Raw genomic sequence first — 20,514 nt, 5'->3', positions numbered from 1 at the left:
AATGTCAGCAAACATCATACTTAATGGTGAAGAAGTAAAACAGTCTGTTTGACATTGAACAAAGGCAAAAGTGCCTACCATCATCACAGTGATTTGACATTATATTGGAGATTCTAGGTAGAACACTGGGGCAGGAAAAAGGTTGATGAAAAGGTGTAAGATTGAAAAGGAAGAAGCAAAACCATCATTCTTTGCAGATTATGATTGTTTTCTGTAGAATATGCTAAAAATTCATAGATAAATTACTATGGGATAGATGTAACATATAAAAATTAATTGCATTTCTAACCACTATGCAAGAAACAGGTAGAAAACTAAATTTTAAAAGATACGATTTATAAAAGCAACAACTACAATATCTAGAAATAAATGTATTATGAAATGTACAAGATTTATAATGAAAAAATTACACAATTTATCGAAAGCTATTAAAGAAGCTCTAACTAAGGAAAGATATACCATATTAATAGACTGGAAGACTTGGAATCATAAGGTACCAGTTCTTCTTCAATTTATCTGTATTTTTTGTATAATTAAAAAATCTAACAGGTTATTTTGTGGATGTTGGCAAGACACTTATCAAATTTATTAGCAAACAAAGGGTACTTCACAGGGAAAAATACTAAATGAGAAAGATGCAAAAAAATGTACAGACCAGTACAAAATGAAACGTGGCAATACAGAAACCTTAAGGACCTAATTTTGAGTAAAGCTAATTAAGACTATATATCAGTACAACATGATTACATTTCCATGAAGTTCAAGTACTGGGAAGCTAAACATTGCGTTTGGAGGGATGCATACTTATGTGCTAACTATAAAGAAAAGCAAAGGAATAATAAAGTACACAGTGGAGGTAATGGTGGCCTGAGGGTTGGGGAATGGGATGAAGTTACGAGGGACACAGTTCACTAGGGTATCTGTGGGGCTTTTTGTTTTCCTTGAGCTGGGAGATGGCTACACAGTAGTGCCTTGTATTGATGTTCTTTATAACATATTTTACAAGTATGCTTTTGTATGTACTTGATACTTAATAAAAACAATTTTTAATAATTGTCTTCAGAAAATCTATGAGAACCAAGTTCCGGGTTTGAAATCCCCAGGAGAACAACTGTCTCCAATGCAGTCCTGCCCACAGGACACGACGCACGCCCCCTGCGAGCCTTACCTTGGCGGGGTTGAGCGCTGTGATGATCCACACACAGTGTGCATTGTTGTCATACTGAATGGGGAAATTGGGGGAGGTGATGATGCCCGAGGGGCCTCGAAGGTGGGCATCACACATGCGGGCTGCAGAGAGGAGACGGAAGACGAGCATTTTAGTTTAGACGAGGACCAGTCCCCATCCCACCTCCCAGCCCCGGCCCAGAAGAGCTTGAAGTCTGTACATCGTATCCCAGATAAAACCTTCTACTTCCTATTTCCTTCCTCCATAGCTCCTAATGGGCTCAAGAGACGTTCCCAGAGCACTGGGGGCAGGGGTAGACCCCACATTCCCTGACTTGCCGCTCTCTAGGTAATGATGGACTTACACGGTCCAGCTAAGCAAGTCCCCTTGTCCGGACTCCACTGTGACCCAGCACCACATCTCTACCAAGAGGGTGTGGGCTAGTACTCCTCACCTTGACTGCAAGCTAAGTGGACCCCAGACACCTTTTGACATGTTAAGCTTTTTGCTCCTGCTCTGCTGACCTTTCCGCATTCTCCCAGGTGCCTTCATGTCTGCTGAAGGAGAGTCTCAGGGTGTCCTGGTCAAGGCCACCCCCACTAGGTATCAGAATGTCTGTGCCCAAGAACTCTGCAAGGCCCCTGGCTTAGCCTGGTGCCAGGCACCCGGAATGACTTCAGGGACAGTGAATTGCTTTCCCAACCCTTCCCCACACTTAGCATATGCCTGAAATAGGCTTTTGACTGGAAGCATAGAGATTCAAGGTGAATTAGAAGAAGTGCTCTCCTCAAGTAGATATAAAGTGTTATCAATCACAGCTTAATTTAATTAAGCTCTTTAAAATAGCTTCTAAACTAATTAGATTAAGTCGTGATTGATACCAGTTAAGGTGCTACATTGTATCTAGGTGTTTGCCTTCCTTAAAAACGCATTCTTTAGTCCCAGCCACTTCATTCTTCAATGTTAGCACTCAGCTATTTTAATAAAAAGTTCTATGAGCCTGTTCTGTTGCTGCCCACATGGCAATTTATCCTAATTGTAGGTAAAGTGCCTAACAGTAAAGAAATAGTGAGCAAACTCAACAAGCCTAAGTATATAAAATGAAACTGGTGTCAAACCTGGTTTCCTCTGATGGGACAGCATATCCTAGAACTGCTCTCTGTGTGCAGACAGGGTCCTGATAAACCTTCCCCAGGAAACCCTTCCTAGGAGGGCCTGGCAAGGAAGCTCCCCAGTTCCCGGACATAATTAATCTCTTCTCATTTCACACACTCATTCCTGCGCTCATTCATTCCCACATATATTGAATGCCTATTACAGGCCAGGCTGAGTGCGGGAAGAGAGAAATGTCTAAGGCACACTCCCTCTTCTCTAAAGAGCCGCTAGCAAGTGGAGAGAACAGATGTGAAAACGGTTACAACTGAGCAGACTGAGTGTTGTTAGGGGGTTACTAGCAAGAGACCCTGGGTCAGAACTGCCCCTTCTGTTCTACGAGCTCATGCACTCCAGTGAGGAAGTTCCTTCCGGTTGCTCATCCCAGTCCTCAACCTGAAGGATATTCTTCTTCATCCTGAGCTCAGATATTGTTTGAACCAAGTTTGAACCAAGTTCTAGGGGAATCCTCTCCCCTACTCCTCTCCTGTGCATCTGATTGCTATCTAATTCTGTCCTGAGAAACACTGACATTCACCGACTAGCCTTGGTACAACTGCATCGAAGGCAGATCGGCATGGTGAGGAGATAGCAGGCTATGCATTTGGGGTTTGGCATTTCGGGTTTTGTTGGTTAAGTCTGAAGTGAAAGTTTAAGTGTTAGTCGCTTTGTCGTGTCTGACTCTTTGCGACCCCGTGGACTGTAGCCTACCAGGTTCCTATGTCCATGGAATTCTCCAGGCAAGAACACTGGAGTAGGGAGCGATTCCCTTCTCCAGTGGACCTTCCTGATGCAGGGATCAAACCCAGGTGTCCTGCATTGCAGGCAGATTCTTTACCATCTGAGTCACCAGAGAAGCCCTGGTAAGTTAGAAAATCTCTCTGATTCTACTTCTTCATCTGTAGAATGGGACTAGTGATATTGCCCCACTGAAGCATGATGAGGGTGAAATTCTATGAGATCTTGGACATGAAGGCTCACCCAGGACCTGGGACATTGTCAATATTTAACAAAGGGAAGCTGGGACGGTGGACTCAGATGCCATGTTCATTCCATCTCACTATCTCCAAGATTTCCCAAGGCCAGGGATCTTTTATTCTACCTTTTGTGAAGTTTCTTTATAGCATTTTTTCCCCCACAACCACATTTGAGACTGATATCATTACTAAACAAATTAGAACAAGATAATCAAAATCAAAACTCTAATGCTAGCCCACCATTGGAAAGTGGGCCTGAGGTGTCAGAATGCTAGCCCTACAGGGGATCCTTACAAGCCTCTACCGGTACCACATTACACCTCTTCCGGAGATTCAAGTTTCGCTGCCAAAAGCCCTCAGCTTCAGACTTAATTTATCTTGCACTTGTTTCCAAAAATTAGATGGCATTTGCAGTTTGTTGAAACGTGGTGAAGGTAATTAGGGAGAAGAGGTCAAAAAGCCATTTACCACTTTAAGGGCTTAGAGGGGTTTAATTAAAATATTATACTCGGCAGCTAGTTAGCATGGAGCACCTAAAAATAGATTTGGGATGAAGAATCAGCTTCTTTTCTCCTCTGTTGTCTGGGTAAGGTCAGGAGGTCTGTGGACAGACAGACTTCCCTTTGAGCAGCCAGCCCCTGGGATCCCACCAACAGATGGATAATTCATTGCTGCAGCCTACACGGGCTGGCAAAATGGTAGATGCTCAGACAGTGACTGAATAAATGAATAGACACCAGCTTATGCTTCTGTATTTGCCTTTTCCCATCAAATAAATGCCCTGCTGGATAACTTTCAGGAGGTTTTTCAGGACCTTCCAAGCCCAAGCTCTGTAGCCAGTTCCATTGTTTCTCTGAACATCACTATACCATATAGCAGGGGCCGTGTTCCAGGGGACTTTAGGAAGAATACTTTAGACCCACAGCCATTGCTGGCATCAAAACAGCTTGGTACCAAAAAGAAAACTGCTCTAGATGCAAGTGCCTCTGGTCTTTTATCTTCTCTGCAAACCTTATTCCCTCCCTGCTCCATGCTGGCTTCACTCACTTCTCCTACTATTGACCTTCCTCCTCATCCTTTCCACAGTATTCTCTCTAGAACCACCTCCTGACCACCAATCCCAGGGCAAACAAACTCTGAGTTGTAGCTCTAATGTCTTTAAGGACCGCCTGCTTTAACTCCTGCCTGGATTGAAGCCCATCTTCCCCTCGCAGGTCCACCACTTCCTCTGCAGCACTCGGCAATGGAGAGTTTTCTCCTCCCTCTGGTGTTCCCTTCCACAAACAACCGCTAATCCCCCGGAGGACGTTTTCTTTGACCTCCATCTGTATCTCACTCCACTGACACCAACTTTCCACCATCAGCTCCCTGTCTTCCCTTCCCAACGTGGATCTCATGACCCACTGTTAGGATCATTTTCTCGCAAATCCACCCAAGTCCTTTGAATGGTTGCCCGGAAGACATCAATTGTGGATGAAATTCTCCACCTACATCCTCCAGCCCTTCCCCAGTGTGGTCAAGCTTTGCTGGAGAAAAGTCACCTGAGTAGGAAGATGTCACTATAAATTCATGATCGCTCACCTCAGAGAGTTGTGGATATCGTCCAGCAACTCTGCCACTTAGCTCACTCTCCTACTCTGTTCAAAGCCCTTCCATGCCTCTTGCATGTCCCTTTGACCTCTTGCCCTTCCCCTCACCTCCCTTACACTTAAGTGATGACCTTGCTTCAATTTTTGTGGGTGAAACAGAGGACATTTGGCAGGTGTGCCCTGTCTCTCATCCCTCAAATCTGCAATCCCATCTGCTTATGTTCTCTTCTTCCTTTTGGTTCCAATGGAAGAATGTTTCCTTCACTTTTCAGAGGTCAGCCCCTCCTCCTGAGATCAGGTGCTCCTGCTGAAGATCAACCATGTTCCTACCATATCCGGAGCCTGCTGTTCTGGGACCCAGGAGAGTCCATTTGTGAGATCTTAAACTCCATCACCTGGTTCCTTCTCCTGCTGCTTACTCATCCAGCAGAGTAACCTTGGTCTCAATGCACCCCCTGGTGTCCTAAATCCTTTGTCTCTCCAGATTCCTGGCTCCCTCATTTTTCCCCATCTCTCCATCCCCTCCTGATCCTTCCTCTCACTACTGAGTCTGGACAGCAAGACCCTCTCCAGCAGCTCCCATCACACTCTCCTATCTGCCTTTGATGAATTCTACTGTCCATCTTTATTCCTAATCCTGGGTGCCACGGGGCTGCAGGAGAACCACCACAGAGTCATGATTTGCCATTGTCATGGAAGCTTTGGTCCAAGCTGGTCTTCTCCCTTGTCTTTGTTCTGCTTCCTTGACAGTTCCTTACGGGGCACCTTCAAGCACCCACCACTTAGTTGAGCCACTTAACCCCAGGGGCTGCCTTTTTAAAGTGTCTGACCCTACTGACTCTTCTCTCTCTGTGAAACTTACGTTCATTGGCTCCCATGATGCCTCTGGCTCTTCTCCAGTACTCTGACTGATTCATCTTATCCAATAACTCCCTAAAAGTAGTTGTTAAATCTGTGCAAAGAATATACAATATTTTGCATAGTTTTTTGTAAAATTTTCTGTGAGTTACAATGAGATCAAAATGTGTGTTAGTCGCTCAGTTGTGTCCGACTCTTTGTGACCCCACAGACTGTAGCCCGCCAGGCTTCTATGTCCATGGGATTCTACAGGCAAGAATACTGAAGAAGATTGCCACTTCCTTATCCAGAAGATCTTCCTGATCCAGGGATCAAACCCTGGTCTCCTGCATGGCAGGCAGCTCCATTTGAGCTACAGGAAAGTCTCTGAGATCAAAATAAAGGTTACCAAAAAGTGTGTGTAGGGCCATTGTTCTATGTGATTCCATCTAGTGTGTTGACTCTGAATTGGTGTCCAGGTGCATTTTTCAAGTAGAAGTATGGGCCTTTGGTCAGCTGTGGAATTCCAGTTCAGAAGATTAGCTTTGTGTCCTTGGGCAAGCTGGCAGACCATTCCAAGCTTGAACTAAACATAAAATATGTATATTGCCTCTTTCCTTGTAAAGAAATTATGAAAAATGCTTATTGTACTGCTTCATACAAGTATAAATAGCTTAATAAATGGAATTTTTAAACAGTAGCATATATGTATGGGTCAGGGACTCAGGGGATAATGGGATATGTATTCTAGTGCAGTCGGTATATCACCCAGCAGAGAATAATGACAGAGGAGGGGGTGACATGCGGGAGGGGAGAGGGAAGCAGGGGAGAGAGAGGAGGGGAGGGGGATGAAGAAAGAATTCTGAACAACATTGACGTTTAAAGGGGAAGCCCAAGAAGCTGATCCAAGAAGAAAGATGATCACCCGGATTTTCATGCACTTAATTCAACGTGTACACACTGCTATATTTAAAATGGATAACCAACAAGGACCTACTGTATAGCACAGGGAAATCTGCTCAGTCTTACATGGCAGCCTGGATGGGAGGGGAGTTTGGGGGGAAATGGATACATGTATATGTCTGGCTGAGTCCCTTCACTGTCCACCTGAAACTATCACAACATTGCTAATTGGCTATACTCCAACATAAAGTAAAAAGTTAAAGAAATAAATAACATACTGGGTCCCATATGTAAAATAAGTTTGACAAGCCCTATATTATAATACCTGTCTCTGGGCCTGAACTGAATTAGTATAATGGTATAACATCATTTCATGTTGTCCTCAATCTCCTTTGGATGATCAAAATTTTTTAGTAGTCAACTGAGAAGCTTATTGCTTCTGGTCAGAGGGCAAGAAAAAAAATAAGGCCTGTGAATTCTTAATTTCAAATTCCAAAATGAGGGCACAGTTCCACATTGTTCATTCATTTCAATCACTGATTCATTCAGGTTGTCCGCAAACATTTGCTGAGAACCTATCATTTGCCGAGCCCCATGTTTTAGTAGAATTAATTGTGTGGAAAATGAATGTTTAAAATCAAATGATATTTTAAATGCATTAGACAAAAAATAATATCACTGTGTGGTGGTGAATCCTTTTCAGACTGTGGTCTTTTGGTAACCTGCTTATTACTGGGGCTATCATGGAATTCTGAGTCTTGTCCCTTTCTATTTTTAAAGTGGGCTTTACTTAAACTCTCCATTAAAAAAAAAAAATCACTGTAGAATAGTGAAAGTCAAAGTTGCTCAGTCATGTCCAACTCTTTGCGATCCCACAAGGGAAGTCCAAGAATACTGGAGTGGGTAGCCTATCCCTTCTCCAGCAGATCTTCCTGACCCAGGAATTGAACTGGGGTCTCCTGCATTGCAGGCAGATTCTTTACCAACTGAGCTAAAGTAGTTGTGACTAGTTAAAAATAAGAGATTTTAAAAGAAAAATGTTCAAAACTGCCAAAATTAAAGGACCCCTGAATTTAAGATCTATCTCAGCCTTTGGTTTTCAGGGAAGACCAGGACAGATTATCCAAGTCCAAACTCAGGAACCTCTGCTGCTTTCTTCCTCCCTCACAATGACCTTGGGAAGGAAAGAAAGAAGGAGAGAGTGACAGGAAGGTGAATATGCTCTAGGAGCCCCTCTCCACTACAGCTGGCGCTGGTTACTTTCTGTAAAATGGCTTATTTACATCTCGCAAGCTCTAGGCAATGGAGGTTTTGTTTCCCCAGTTCACAAATGAGGGCCCTGTGGCTTCAAAACATGAAGAAACCTGCCCAGAGTCAGCAAGCTAACAGGTGGCAGAGTAGGGCTCTAAGATCAAAGTCTAGGTGGGCTTCCCTGGTGGCTCAGGTGGTAAAGAATGCACATGCAGTGCAGGAGAGCTGGATTCGATCCCTGGGTTGGGAAAATCCCCTGGAGAAGGGAACGGCGACCCACTCCAGTATTCTGGCCTGGAGAATTCCATGGACTGAATAGTCCATGGGGTCGCAAAGAGCTGGACACAACCAAGTGACTTTCGATTCATGGGATCGCAGAGTCGGACACAACTGAGCGACTTTCGCCTTCACTTTCACTTTCAAAGCCTGGTTGCCTCCTAAGGTGTGTGACTGGACAGGACGGTGAGAGATCTGGGACCCATAAGAGAGCTGGGGCCACGAGAGGCTGCGGGTGCACTCCAAGGCATGGGGAAGCTATACCCCAAAACAAAAACTAAACACGCATGCACACAGACTCACAGACCCACTGGGATCATTTCTAAATTAGGTCTTGTATGTTCATTGCCACAGTAATGCTGTAAAGCAGTGCTCTATAATCACTGCCTTTTATTTATTTTTCTAACTTTATTTTTAATTGAAGGATAATTGCTTTACAACATTGGTTTGGTTTCTGCCACACATCAACATGAATTAGCCATAGGTGTACATATGCCCCCTTCCTCTTGAACCTCCCTCCCACCTCCCACCCTTTCCCACCCTTCCAGGTTGTTACAGAGCCCTGGATTGAGTTCTCCGAGTCATACAGCAAATTTCCACTGGCTATCTATTTTACATATGGTAGTGTATATGCTTCCACTAGTCGCTGCCTTTTAGCCAAAGAAAAGAGATTCAGAGAGGTGAAGAGATGGGCCCAAGGACACCCAGTTAAACAACGGTGATGACTGGATTTGCACCCAAATCTGTGGGGCTTTGTTTTCTGGGATTTTCCCCCACTTCCCAGGGATAGAGGATGGGACGGGAATGGATGTGAAAAAGCTCGGCCTGATGCTTAGTCAATAATGTGGCAGAGAATGCAGAATCCAGTGGGTCAAAATCACTGGAGGGGCTTGGCTGGGACACACAACACATCTGGAGAAAAAGATGAGCATGTTACTCGACTGTGGACTTTCTTCTGAAACACCAGCCCTCCCCCTCCCTGGGCTTCTGGGTGTAAACACCCAGCATTACTAAGAGAACAACCTGCCTCCAATGAAAAGGTCCTGGGGAGAGATCAGATCCCACCACCGCCTGAAGGCATTGCTGTTCTGGCTCCTCAAAAGGAATTTGGAAATGACCGACTGGCAAAGCGTCCCTTGATCCTCAGACTTGATTCTGTGCCTGTCTACTCAGCGGGTGTCTCGGTTCCCTGGAAACGGAGTGTTGTGCTATTCAAATTTATTCAAGCATCCATTCAACACATGCTGCTGAGCACCTACTGTGTGCCCAGTCCTATCCTAGGCAGTGAACAAAACAGATGTCCTTGCCCCACAGAGGCATTGCTCGAGCACAAGGATTTCTGTTTTCTTGTCCAGTACTTCCCAATTTATAAAGTGTTTCCATACCCACGGCTCCATTTGATCTTCACCTTAGTACAAGATGGGTCAGGTAGGAGCCATGAGCTACATTTACAAGTGAAAAAAAATAAGCCCAGGGAAAATAGGGGCTTTGCTGAACTGCCTGTGGCCAGCTGGTGGCAAAGCTGAGAGCAACACTCAAGAACTCTTCTTTGGTTTGAGTTTTTAGAAAAAAAATTAGCTAGGTGGAATTTCTGAAATAACTAAAATCAGTCAGGGTGCAAAGCACACTATTAACGGCGGATCACAGCAACCCCAAAGCTGAGTGACCACGAATACATCTAAGGCTTATTTGAGAGATTTTCATGACCTGCTTCCAGAGCTTGTCATCAACACAGCAAAAAAAAAAAGAGTGGGTCTCAGCTCCAACTTGCCCATTGCTCAGGGTAGCAGTGATCTAAGTTCTCATCCCAGACCCCATCTTACCCCGCATGGATTTCATTTTCATGCATGTGCCTGGAGAGAGGCAAAGGATCTCCTTCAACTGGAAGGATTAGGAATGTAGTTTGAGCAGTCTCTTCCAAGGGGGTATACAAAGGAGCAACTGTTGTCCATGTTCACAAACTCTAGAGTGATTCCTTACACCTGCACCCAGAACCCCTGAGTTCTGGTCATGTGTGCAAACAATGAATAAGAGAGATGCATGCAGCGTGGGAAAAGAAAAGCTGTCTAGTGGAGCCCTGGGGGAGGAGGCCAGGGGCCTCTCTACCCTAGAAGCAGCTGCTGTCCTGCCCCAGAGAAGAAATACACTCAGGCCTGCTATTTTAAGATCATGTTGGAGGGGGGGACTCAGCCAGCCCAGTTTTGGTGCTTGCAATTCCTGGGACGGCAAGACCCTTGAGAACAAGATGTTCAGGTGTGGGGCTGGAAGAATCCCACAGAGAGTAGCATGAGGCCCTGGTGCGTGTTACTCCTGCAGAGATCGGAGGATTCTTTCAGAGGTGAAAGGTCTGCTTATTGCTGAGTATGTGAAAAGAAACAAAGGCACTGAAAGAGAGGTTCAGGATGGCTATGTGCTCTAATGGAGGGATTCCAGATGACATGATACACGCTGACTTCCCTTCGCATCTAGTGTAGCTGTAATGTCTTGGCACAGTGGGCCAGGAGCCTGCTCATGTATGACTGCCTAGACTGTCAGGTCCAGGCAAGGCAGGAACCACGCCTCTCTCCCCCATCTCTGTATCTCCTGCTCCTCTATAGGCCTATAGGGTACAACTGCTAAGTCACTTCAGCCGTGTCCGACTCTGTGTGACCCCATAGACAGCAGCCCACCAGACTCCCCTGTCCCTGGGATTCTCCAGGCAAGAACACTGGAGTGGGTTGCCATTTCCTTCTCCAATGCATGAAAGTGAAAAGTGAAAGTGAAGTCGCTCAGTCGTGTCCGACTCTTTGCAATCTCATGGACTGCAGCCTACCAGGCTCCTCCGTCCATGGGATTTTCCAGGCAAGAGTACTGGAGTGGGATGCCATTGCCTTCTCCGATAGGGTACAAAGGAGGTGCTAAATAAATGTGTTGCTTTCATTGGTCAATGGGTGCAGAACCTGGGTCCTGGAGAGCAGCGAGAGGGAGGTAAGCCCGTCCAGATGACAGCCAGGACCCTGGTATCAGGAGCTGGGCTCCATCTCCCAAGCCCCGCCCGGTTTGTTGGCCAGCCTCCCTTTCCAGGGACCTGCTTACCTCGGCAGACCGGCCTGTGGTCGCTCCAGGCTGCAAACATGTCGCTGACTTTCATACAGGTGATCCGCTTGGACCCTTGCAGGTCATAGCCCTCGTTGCAGGTGAACTGGACACTGGATCCTAACCTGGGAGACAAGGCACATCCGTGAGCCGTACCCCTAGGCCTCCCAGTCCCACCCATGAATCCTTCCTAGTTCCCTAAAGAGCACCACGCCAACCTTTATTTCTCTCCTGGCCCTAATCTCTGCTCCACCGTTAATCACTTAAAACCTTCATTGGAAGGAACACTTGCTCTTCATCTCTCTTTTTTTGGACCATTTGCTTTTAGGATTGAGTTAAAAGGTGACTTTGTGAGCAAAACAGCAGTCCTCTGAGATAAACATCAATTAGGACAGCTAGGCATGGGTGGATGACACCCAGAAATTTTCACGAAACTGGATGATTATGAGAAGATGCCTTGTTAGTTAGAAACTTTACAAAAGGTACCATCTCAGCGCCCTAGGGTCTCTGAGATGATTGGTGGTGTGAGCTGCCTGCTGGCACATCATTACTGACGATGGTGGCCCTTCGTACCCTGGGTATAGGTCTGCCAGGTGATACTGGCAGTCTACAGCCCAACCCTCTCCCTGAAGGTGCAGCAGTATTCCCAAGATTGGACAAGAGCGAATGTTAAAGGTCAAAGCTCTTCTCCAGGAAGTGAGCCTGTATCCACATGGTCCTCGCTAGTCCACCTCCGGGAAGGCCAGCTCCTGTCTGACCCCCAAGCCAGGCCATCCGCCCCCCTTTCTACAATTAGAATGTTTCCAAACAGATCTTACCTGAAATCCGAGCCTAGTCTTTTGCCCCTTTCAGGTATGCCAGGGTCTGGACACATATTATGCCCTTGGGACACACCAACCTGAGTTACTACAAGGCAAAAAAACAGCACATACAGAGATGGGTAATCACAGGAAGGCACCTGCTGGGGCCGTGTCTCAGGATGGGAGGTGGATGCAGAGACAGCAGTAGGGCTGGCTCTGCTCGGGCCTGTGGGGCTGCTGGGATCTACGGGGCTCGGGTTTCCTGAGTGTGCAGATGGGGAGCTGCTTTTGACAAATTCCTTTGGGAGCCAAGTCCAAGTGAAATTCATCAAGAGCGTGTGGGCTCAGAGGCACCCCAACCCAACAACCACCCCATCCCCTTGCCCCAGACCAGCGACCAGAGGTGGACAGTCCACAGCCCCCGGTGACCTCCCCCATCCTTCCAACCTGCTGATGGCGACTCTAGATGAGATGAGTCCCCCAACCTTGCCCCCAATGGAGAAATGACTCAAAGAAAGTTAAATAAAAGGTGGATGCGTGGTCAGAAACGGCAAAGAATGTAAGAGAAAGCTGCAGTCTGAAGTTCAAAGCAGAGACTTGAGCTAAAACATGGGAGAGAAACCTGTTGAGAAACCTCTTCCCACCAGACAGTTCTCAACACAGAGTAAGTGGTAACCAGAGCATTCCCGATCCAGAGCACTGAGGTGGCACCTGCCGCGGTTCTGGCAGGCGCTGCGATGCCCTCACGGTTGCCAACATGTGCGTCCTCTAGGCTAAAGGAGAAGCTTGGTCAAAGGCGGCGGATGCATACAAAAATCAGTTTTCTCCTGTCTCCAGTGGAGAAGGTGGAAACTCTCGAGCCCCTGCAGTTCACTGTTCTTGAGATGCTGCGAGATGAGAACTCCCTTGCACCTCTGGAGTCCTGGCCTTGACAATGACCAGGAACTGGACTTCCAATCAAGCCCTCACCAACCCCACAATCAACACAACCACCTCTAGGGTGATGAGGAGTCTGGAGCAATGCTCTCTGAGTTGGTCCATTATCCTCCCACCCACTCAATATCCCATCATATGAGCAATGTGCTCCATCACTCACTCACCCGCTCACTCCTGCACATGGTACACAAGACACATTCAGTGAGCTCCTACTGTATACAAGACCCTTCTTGGATATGGTGGGAGATGTCAATGTCAGATATCAGATATGATCACTTCACTGTCTTCAAGGAGATCCAAATCCAGTGAAGATATGAACCATGGAAAGAAACTATGGAACCACAGTGGGGAGGCAATGAAAGATGTAGCTACAAGGAAGTTCAGAGAGAGGACCTACCTCATATTCCTGAGAGAAGCATGGAAGGCTGCCTGGAGGAGGTGACATTTAACATGGCTCTTCTGAGATAGTAGAATTTAGATACATGGTAACAAAGAAATGGCATTTCAGGCAAACAGATGGGCCTGGGGAGCAAGGTGGAGACATGGAAACAGAATCGCAAGTTGTTCGTTGTGCCAGAAAAGGAGGGAGGGTAGTGAATGGCCTGGAAGAGTGAAAGTGAGGTTACAGAGGTCAGACTTTGAAGGAACTTGAGTCTGATCCTAAAGAAGATGGGAAGAGACCTGAGTGGAGAAGGGCATTGTAAGAACTGGGTTGCTCAGGAGGAGGGCAGTTGCTGAAAAATGAATTAGGAAGTTTTGTGTTTGTTCAGGTAAAGGACAGCAAGAACCTGATAGAGGGTTATGAAGTGATGGGAACGTTTGTGGCAAAGAAAGAGTCACCAGGGCTCATGGCAGAGTGGGGCATGCGGAGAGGGGCCAGGGGACACCCTGGCCTGGGAACCTGTGAGGAGGCACATGAGTGATGGAAGTGGGGTAGGGTGAGTTCCACTTTTGACTCATTTAATTTCATTTCAGGCCTGATTTTGAAGCTCATTTTTACAGTTAGAAACCTGTTCAAATCTCCAGGTAGCCCAGGGCATGGCTGGTCAAGGTAATCTTGGCGACTGGACAGACTGCTCAAGCCAGAGACCGGATACCCTCCTGGTTGTGGGCGATGAGCACAAGGCCTCCTGGGCAGCCTCCTTTTCTCCAACATTCCACACTGCCAGGTTAAAGCCAGTCACTCCCACTGGACGCTTGACCCCTGCTCCCATCCCCTTCCCCACCAAACCTCTACTTCCAAAGCTTTTACATCCTCAGCTGAGCTGCATTACCATCCCCTCAGACCAGGACCCTTCAGGCTGGGCTAATACCATGGAAGTGTCATCTCCAAAAGCTGAGCAAGCCCCTGCCTCCTGGAGTCTCCTGTTTTGCAATTAGGGGAAAGCCAAGAGAAAGGATCTTGGATCCCCAGGGGGCAGGAGAGAGAGGGGAGCCCTGAGTGGTACTTGCTGGTTCATCTGCTGGCAAGCTGGCCTCACCACCTATCCATCCCTCCTGAGGGCTTCTGAGCTAAGTGCCCACATTCTTTAGGCCCTGTCTCCTCCACCCTGCACACCAGTCAGTCTCCTCCCAAAGTCCTTGCTGCCTAGGAATCACACTCTACCTTCCAGCACATTCCAAATGCACTACAGGTTCTTGCCTCCTTCTCGTGCCCTCTCATTCAGTACTGACACCACTCAGCGAGCAGAGCTGAGGCTGACAGATGAGGATGTGGCTGGACGGTAGAGCCGAGGTCACGGTGAAGCCCACCCACCACACCACAACCCCTGACATGGGAAACAAACCCCCCTGCAACCCCTTTAATCAGCCAGCCCAAAATAAGGCTCAGGTGCCGTGCGGGAAGTTGTGAGCCCAGCTGTGATCAGGCCCCTCCTTTCCCACTGCACCCTCGCCCCCAACCAGTGCTCGCTCTCTTTCTGGGAGGACTGAGCAGGTGACAGCGTCCCTACATGAGCCTTCAAGGCTCCCCAGAAACAAGCAAACCCAAATCCCAGCCACCAGTTTACTGTCCAAAATACAGAGGCAAAAAGCTTTCCCCCTCTTTCCTGAGTTTCGCCTCTCCTGCCTACTTAAAACCAGCCCCTAGTTCTTGTAGCATGAATTTGTTGTGGGCTACAGAGAGAAAAGATGGGAAGGTGGTCTGTGCCCCAGTCTCTATGATGAGGAAGAAGCCACAACACACTCAGAAAGACAATGCCTCCCACCAAAAGGGAAGGAAGGTGCAGATGCGTGGTGGTGAGAACCAGCGGCTGGGGTTCAGGGTGCCCACAGACTCTCCGATGAAGGCAGTAAGTAGGAGCTAGGAGATGTAGGTGTGGCCCATGCCTCCCCTGAAGTTCAGAACATCTGTCCACAGGGAATCTGGGCAGAACACAAAGGGCCAGAGCCCTGCACACACTTGGGGACCTGCATCCGTGGCAACTCAAGCCACACACCCATCCCTCTCTGAGAGTATCTCAGAAAGGAAAGCAGTACCTAGTTGAGAATAGTATTTTTTTTAAAAGAGCTTTTGCATTATTTTATTAAAATAGTATTTCTTCATCTTTTGGAGGGAGTTTTGGGCACCTCTGAGAACTAATGAAAACCACAGACCCTTCCCTGCCATCCCCAAATGCACCCACAACATCATATGTGATTTCCTTGCGAGTTCATAGACCTCCTGAAGTCCTGGGTCAGGAAGGCCCATCTCAGATATAACAGCATCCTTAGGGGGAAAGAAGGGTAAAGTTTTGCAGCCCCATTTTACAGATGTGGAAACCAAGGCGCTAGTTTAGTACCTGGGGTAACACAGTTACCCAAGGATACAACTGGAATAAAAACTTGCTCCCCACATCAGAGCAATTTCCTTAAAGTTTGCCTGTGGACTCAAGGCCTGCCTTGGTTCCTCTGGTCCTCTGTGGCTGAAGAAAGAAAGAGCTTATGCAGGTCCAGCCTGTGTCTCGAGTCTTCCCTGCCAACTCTTGACCTGACCCTCTGTTCCACCCCTCAGGCCCCTAGTCAAGCACAGAAGCAGGGCCTCCTGTCTGCCCTCTGCCACCCAGTCCCCTTGTGGCAGGGTGACCAGACACACTCATATCCAGGGGTGAGGAGTGGTGCCCATCTCCAATTGGAGGACTTGAAAGACTAGAGAAAAGTCACAGTCAGGCTCGGTTTCGTCAGGACATTGGGACCAAACTGCCTCTCCCCCTGCTCCCTGCCACCAAAGCACGGAGCTCTAGAATCACCCACGGCCGCCCTTCGCCTCTCTCCAGCAAGTAGTTCTAGCATCATGGGAAAAATGAGCATGTGGAGGTGAAAGAGAAATGAAGGGGTTCAGCAGGGAGCAGAAGTAGAGAGAAAGAGAGGGGAAAGCAGATTGGGTGAAGGGAGAGGAAGGTGGAAGGAAGGAGGACAGTGGAGGTGGAAAGTGAGGGAGAGAGAGAAAGGCATGAAACAAAGAGGCAAAGAGAGGGAGGAGGTAGACCAGAAGGCCAGGTTTTGAGGGCCCAAGGGAGGCTCCTCATCTCTACTTCCAGAATGAAAAAGAAGTGTTTCTTGGAAAAATCTGCTCTGCTTTCAAGTCCAGCCTCCTGGAGTGGCCCAGAATCTTCCAGAAAACCTTCCTATGCTCTAGATCAAAAGCCCCCTTAGCACAGGCTCTGATTGGGTTCTTCTGGGGTGACGACATTCCAGACCATTCCCCGGCATTGGACTTCACCCTTTTGATCTTTCAAACACCAATGGCAGGAACATGTGTTCAAGGACAGAATCCACCCGGTGTCTAAGCAGAGAGCCCCCAGCACCGCCCAGTCAGCTCAAGACGCCGGACCCCCACCCTCTAGTCCACGCTTTGCCCAGCCAGGTCCACAGACCATGGTGGAAAGTTCTAGGAATTCCCCTCTCTCTCCTTCCCAATCTTGCCTTGGGAGCTGGAATCAGGGCCCTGAAGCCTCCAGTATCCCAGCTGGCATTCACTGACTCCTAGACAAGGAGCCAGAAAAAGGATTGTTTTAGCAGGTGGAAGTGATTCAAAAGGAAAAATAAAGAAAGAAATGTAGCAGTAATGACTCCCTGGACTGTAGTTAGAATGGGAAGTGAGGGAGAAAGAAGAGGCGGGAGGGGATGGGAGGAGGAACTCGAGAAGACAAAGGGCAGGCCCTCGGGCTGCTCACTGGCCATGAGGTCAGTGTGCGCACGCGCAGACCCAGGCCGCGGGCAGAGGGGCTGAAGGAACACCGGTTGCAGCATCATTTGGCTTCCCCGCGGTCGCAGCGCAGGCAGGTTTGACCTCAAGCAAGAGGCTCAGCAAGGCGGACACTTACACACAGATGTCTTCTGGCTGTTGTCTTTGCTGGGCATCAGCTTCACGCCTCGAGACTTCAACTCAATTTGCTTCTTGACTAGAAAAGAGGTGAACGAAAGAAAAATCAGGTTAAGTTTTCATCTGGGACTGGGGATAGGTCCTTCTAGAATGGTCCCTCTCTTAGCTTGGGATATTCCATGGTGGGTCACAGTTAGAAGCCTCTCTGTGCAGAGATATGCCAAGGGTAGGGTTCAAGTGCAGCAGGGTCTCAAACATGGAGGAAGAGGTGCTATAGAGGCTGGCACCCTGGAGGCAGCCAGGGTGATCTACCTGCAAATTGGTAGTGAGCATCAACATGGGAAGCCCTGCAGCCTACCCTCTGTAGCTCTGTTCACCTGATCCAGTCTGACCAATTTCTGAACCAGCCCTGGCCAGGTGTTACATTGGATTAGGTCCCCAAGTTGTCACTCTCGTTGTATCCACACCTGTTGCAATGTGACTTTAGTCCTTCCTGCTAAAGAGGTGGAGTGTGTTTCATCACCCCGTGACTTTGGGTTTGGTCATTACGGAGGCCTTAACATGTCCAAAGGCTTGTAGGGTGCCTGACAGATTAGGCGTGCTGACTTGAATCTCAGCCATCACTGGGAGGAGACGTGGCTGGCCCCAGGAGGATGAGAACATGAGGAGCAGAGCCAATCTGCCTGGCCAAGCTCAGCCCATACCGGCCAACCTTGTGGGCAGGAGAAGCTGAGCCTGGGAGGTCACTGGGGATGGTTTCTGGCACAGGTGGTGGCCTGATGGATTGAATTGGTTTTGATCGAGTACTGAGTCCAGTCCATAGCTCATCAGGACTTGACCAAATAGCACACAAATAGCCCCAGAGCCAAAACTCCACAATTTCAAAGGTCATTTCTCTGAATCCATCAATCTCCTTTGGGTCTCAGTATCCCTGTGGACCCAAGGCATTCTACTGGTTACCCAGGGCTTTATCCTGTCTCTGATTATATGGCTTGGTTTTCTGCTGAATCCCAGACAACCCCCGCCAGACGGCTCAGCTCTGCTCTGACTGGTACCAGCAGTGGTAACAACTGACTGTCACTTCCTACGTACCAGGCCCTGGACTGAGGACCTTAGAATTTAAATCAGCATCACTGACCTCTCTCTTTCTCTTGCGCCCATACATGATCTATCAGCAAACTTCCAAATATATCCCCAATGCAGTCTGCACATCTATCTCCCTGGTTCAGATCTCTGAGACTTTTCCTCTTGTTGCCATGGTCCTCCATCATCCACGCTTGCCCCCGTCTAATCTATTCTCAACACGAGATCCAGAGGGATTTTGTTACAACAGAAGTCAGACCAAATTACATCTCTGCTCAAATCTCTTCAGGGACAACCCAACTCTTCTACAGTAAAAGCCAAAGTCTTTTAAAGGGCCTGCCTGGACTAATCGGCCCTCTCTGAGACCTCTCTGACCCCATCTTCCACCTCCATCACTCTTCTCCGGTTGCAAGTGCCCCTCTGATGTTCCAATAATACAACAGCTGCTCGCTCCAGCCTGCCAGTTCCCTGGAAGGCTCTTCCCCAGATATCTTCATAACTTGCTCCCTTTTCTCCTTGAAGCCTCTGAAGCAAACACTACTTTCTCCTGGAGGCCTTCTTTGACCACTCACTTAAAACTATACCTCCAAACCCATCTCTCCCTATCCCCTTCCCTAAAGATAGGGACTTTATCCCTAACTTTTGATCGTACGCATCATTTTTTAGTGGTTTTTGTCACTCTATGTTGCAATGTAAGCTCCACGAAGGCAGAGATTTCTATCTGTTTTGTTCATTGCTGTGTCCTCAATGCCTAGAACAGCACCTTGTCCATACTGGGCCCTCAATAATCGTTTCATTTGGTCCTTATATGTTTAACAACACTGACTGGTAGTTATTATACATACTGGATCAATAATAAAATTGGGGTGCACAGTGGCTTAAGTGACTTACTGTGGGTCACATAGCCAGGAGGCAGCTTCGCTCTCGGTGGGACCTCAGCATCTTCTCATGTGACATGTTCCCAAAGTTATCCCAAGGGCATGGTCAACCTTCTTCAGCATCTGCCCCCTCCCCAGCTCAGCCCTTGGAGACTCAGGGATTCACTCTGCACCTGAGATAACATGGCAATACCGGAACTAAACCCACAGTGATCAGGTGTGCAAAGGGGGCCATCTCCCAGCAGCCCCCACCCCTCTGCTCATCCCTGCTCTGCGTATATTAAAAAGCTTCCCAAAGGTTGGTATCCCAGCTAGCTGCTGTCTAAGCTGACTGCCTGATAAAATTCAGTTACTACCACGGAGTCACCACTTCTCAACATGCATTCAAATTCTTTTTATAAATGTGCATTACTCTCCATGTGTATCCAGCAGGAAAATTTCCAATGAACACTAACGTAGGTCCATTATCAAACAGAGCGTATTAGCAGGGAAACATGCATTATTCAAGCCTAGCTAATAACGGTGCAGCAGGGGTAAAATGTCCTCTGATTCAACATCCCTAAGAAAATAGGAGGGGCTCCCCAGGTGGCGCTAGTGGTAAAGAACCCACCTGCCAACGCAGGAGATGCAGGAGGCGCAGGTTTGATCCCTGGGTAGGGAATACCCTGGAGGAGGGCATGGCAACCCACTCCAGTGTTCTTGCCTGGAGAATCCCATGGACAGAGGAGCCTGGTGGGCTACAGTCCATGGGGTCACAAAGAGTCGGACATGACTGAGTGACTTAGCATGCATGCACACAGGAGAATAGAAGTGGTCCCAGCTCCGGGCAGGGGTGGGGAGAGGGGTCTTTACAACAAAGGGCAGCCCATCTGAGGGCAGGTCTGCAGAGATGGCTCAGGGCATCTGGTGAAGGAGGAGGAGGCAAGTCAGTCCTCCCACACCCTTAGTTTCAGGGCCTAGTGTCCCCTGGAGGAGGGGGAGCAGAAGGGAGCCAGAGTCCCGAGGATGCCTTTCCCAGGGCAAACACTGCTTGAGTTTTCCTTGTAGCTGCTGAAGGGGGACCTTGAGATGCAGGTAGACATGAGGGGTGTCAAAGGGGGAGCCCTCTTCCTCTCTTCTCCAGGTTGCATTGAGAAAGAGGCTCCTGCCCCTTCCCCACCTCCAGGCCCCAGAGGGCAACCTATGTCCATTCTCCCCACTGGTCCTCTCCAAGAAAAACTGTCTAACTTGATACATCAGTGACGCCATCACACCTTGCATCAGGAACTAACTCCACTCTTCCTCTC

At 48.1% G+C, this 20,514-nt stretch overlaps 1 protein-coding gene across 2 annotated transcripts in view; it reads right to left on the bottom strand.

Annotated features, from left to right (window-relative positions):
* CSMD2 (CUB and Sushi multiple domains 2) overlaps window positions 1–20,514 on the bottom strand; it is a 683,179-nt gene that overhangs the window by 302,611 nt on the left and 360,054 nt on the right. For both annotated transcript variants that reach the window (XM_055586466.1, XM_055586467.1), the window contains exons 7-10: window positions 17,269–17,346; window positions 12,047–12,134; window positions 11,229–11,353; window positions 1,169–1,290 (exon numbers count right to left, since the gene is read on the bottom strand). In XM_055586466.1, coding sequence (XP_055442441.1) covers window positions 1,169–1,290; window positions 11,229–11,353; window positions 12,047–12,134; window positions 17,269–17,346 — 413 coding nt within the window. The remainder of the gene's footprint in view (window positions 1–1,168; window positions 1,291–11,228; window positions 11,354–12,046; window positions 12,135–17,268; window positions 17,347–20,514) is intronic.

The sequence above is a fragment of the Bubalus kerabau genome, chromosome 6 (assembly GCF_029407905.1).
Source record: "Bubalus kerabau isolate K-KA32 ecotype Philippines breed swamp buffalo chromosome 6, PCC_UOA_SB_1v2, whole genome shotgun sequence".
NCBI classification, from domain to species: domain Eukaryota; kingdom Metazoa; phylum Chordata; class Mammalia; order Artiodactyla; family Bovidae; genus Bubalus; species Bubalus kerabau.
Note: the sequence above shows the minus strand (reverse complement) of the source record. Positions and strands in the feature narration are given on the sequence as shown.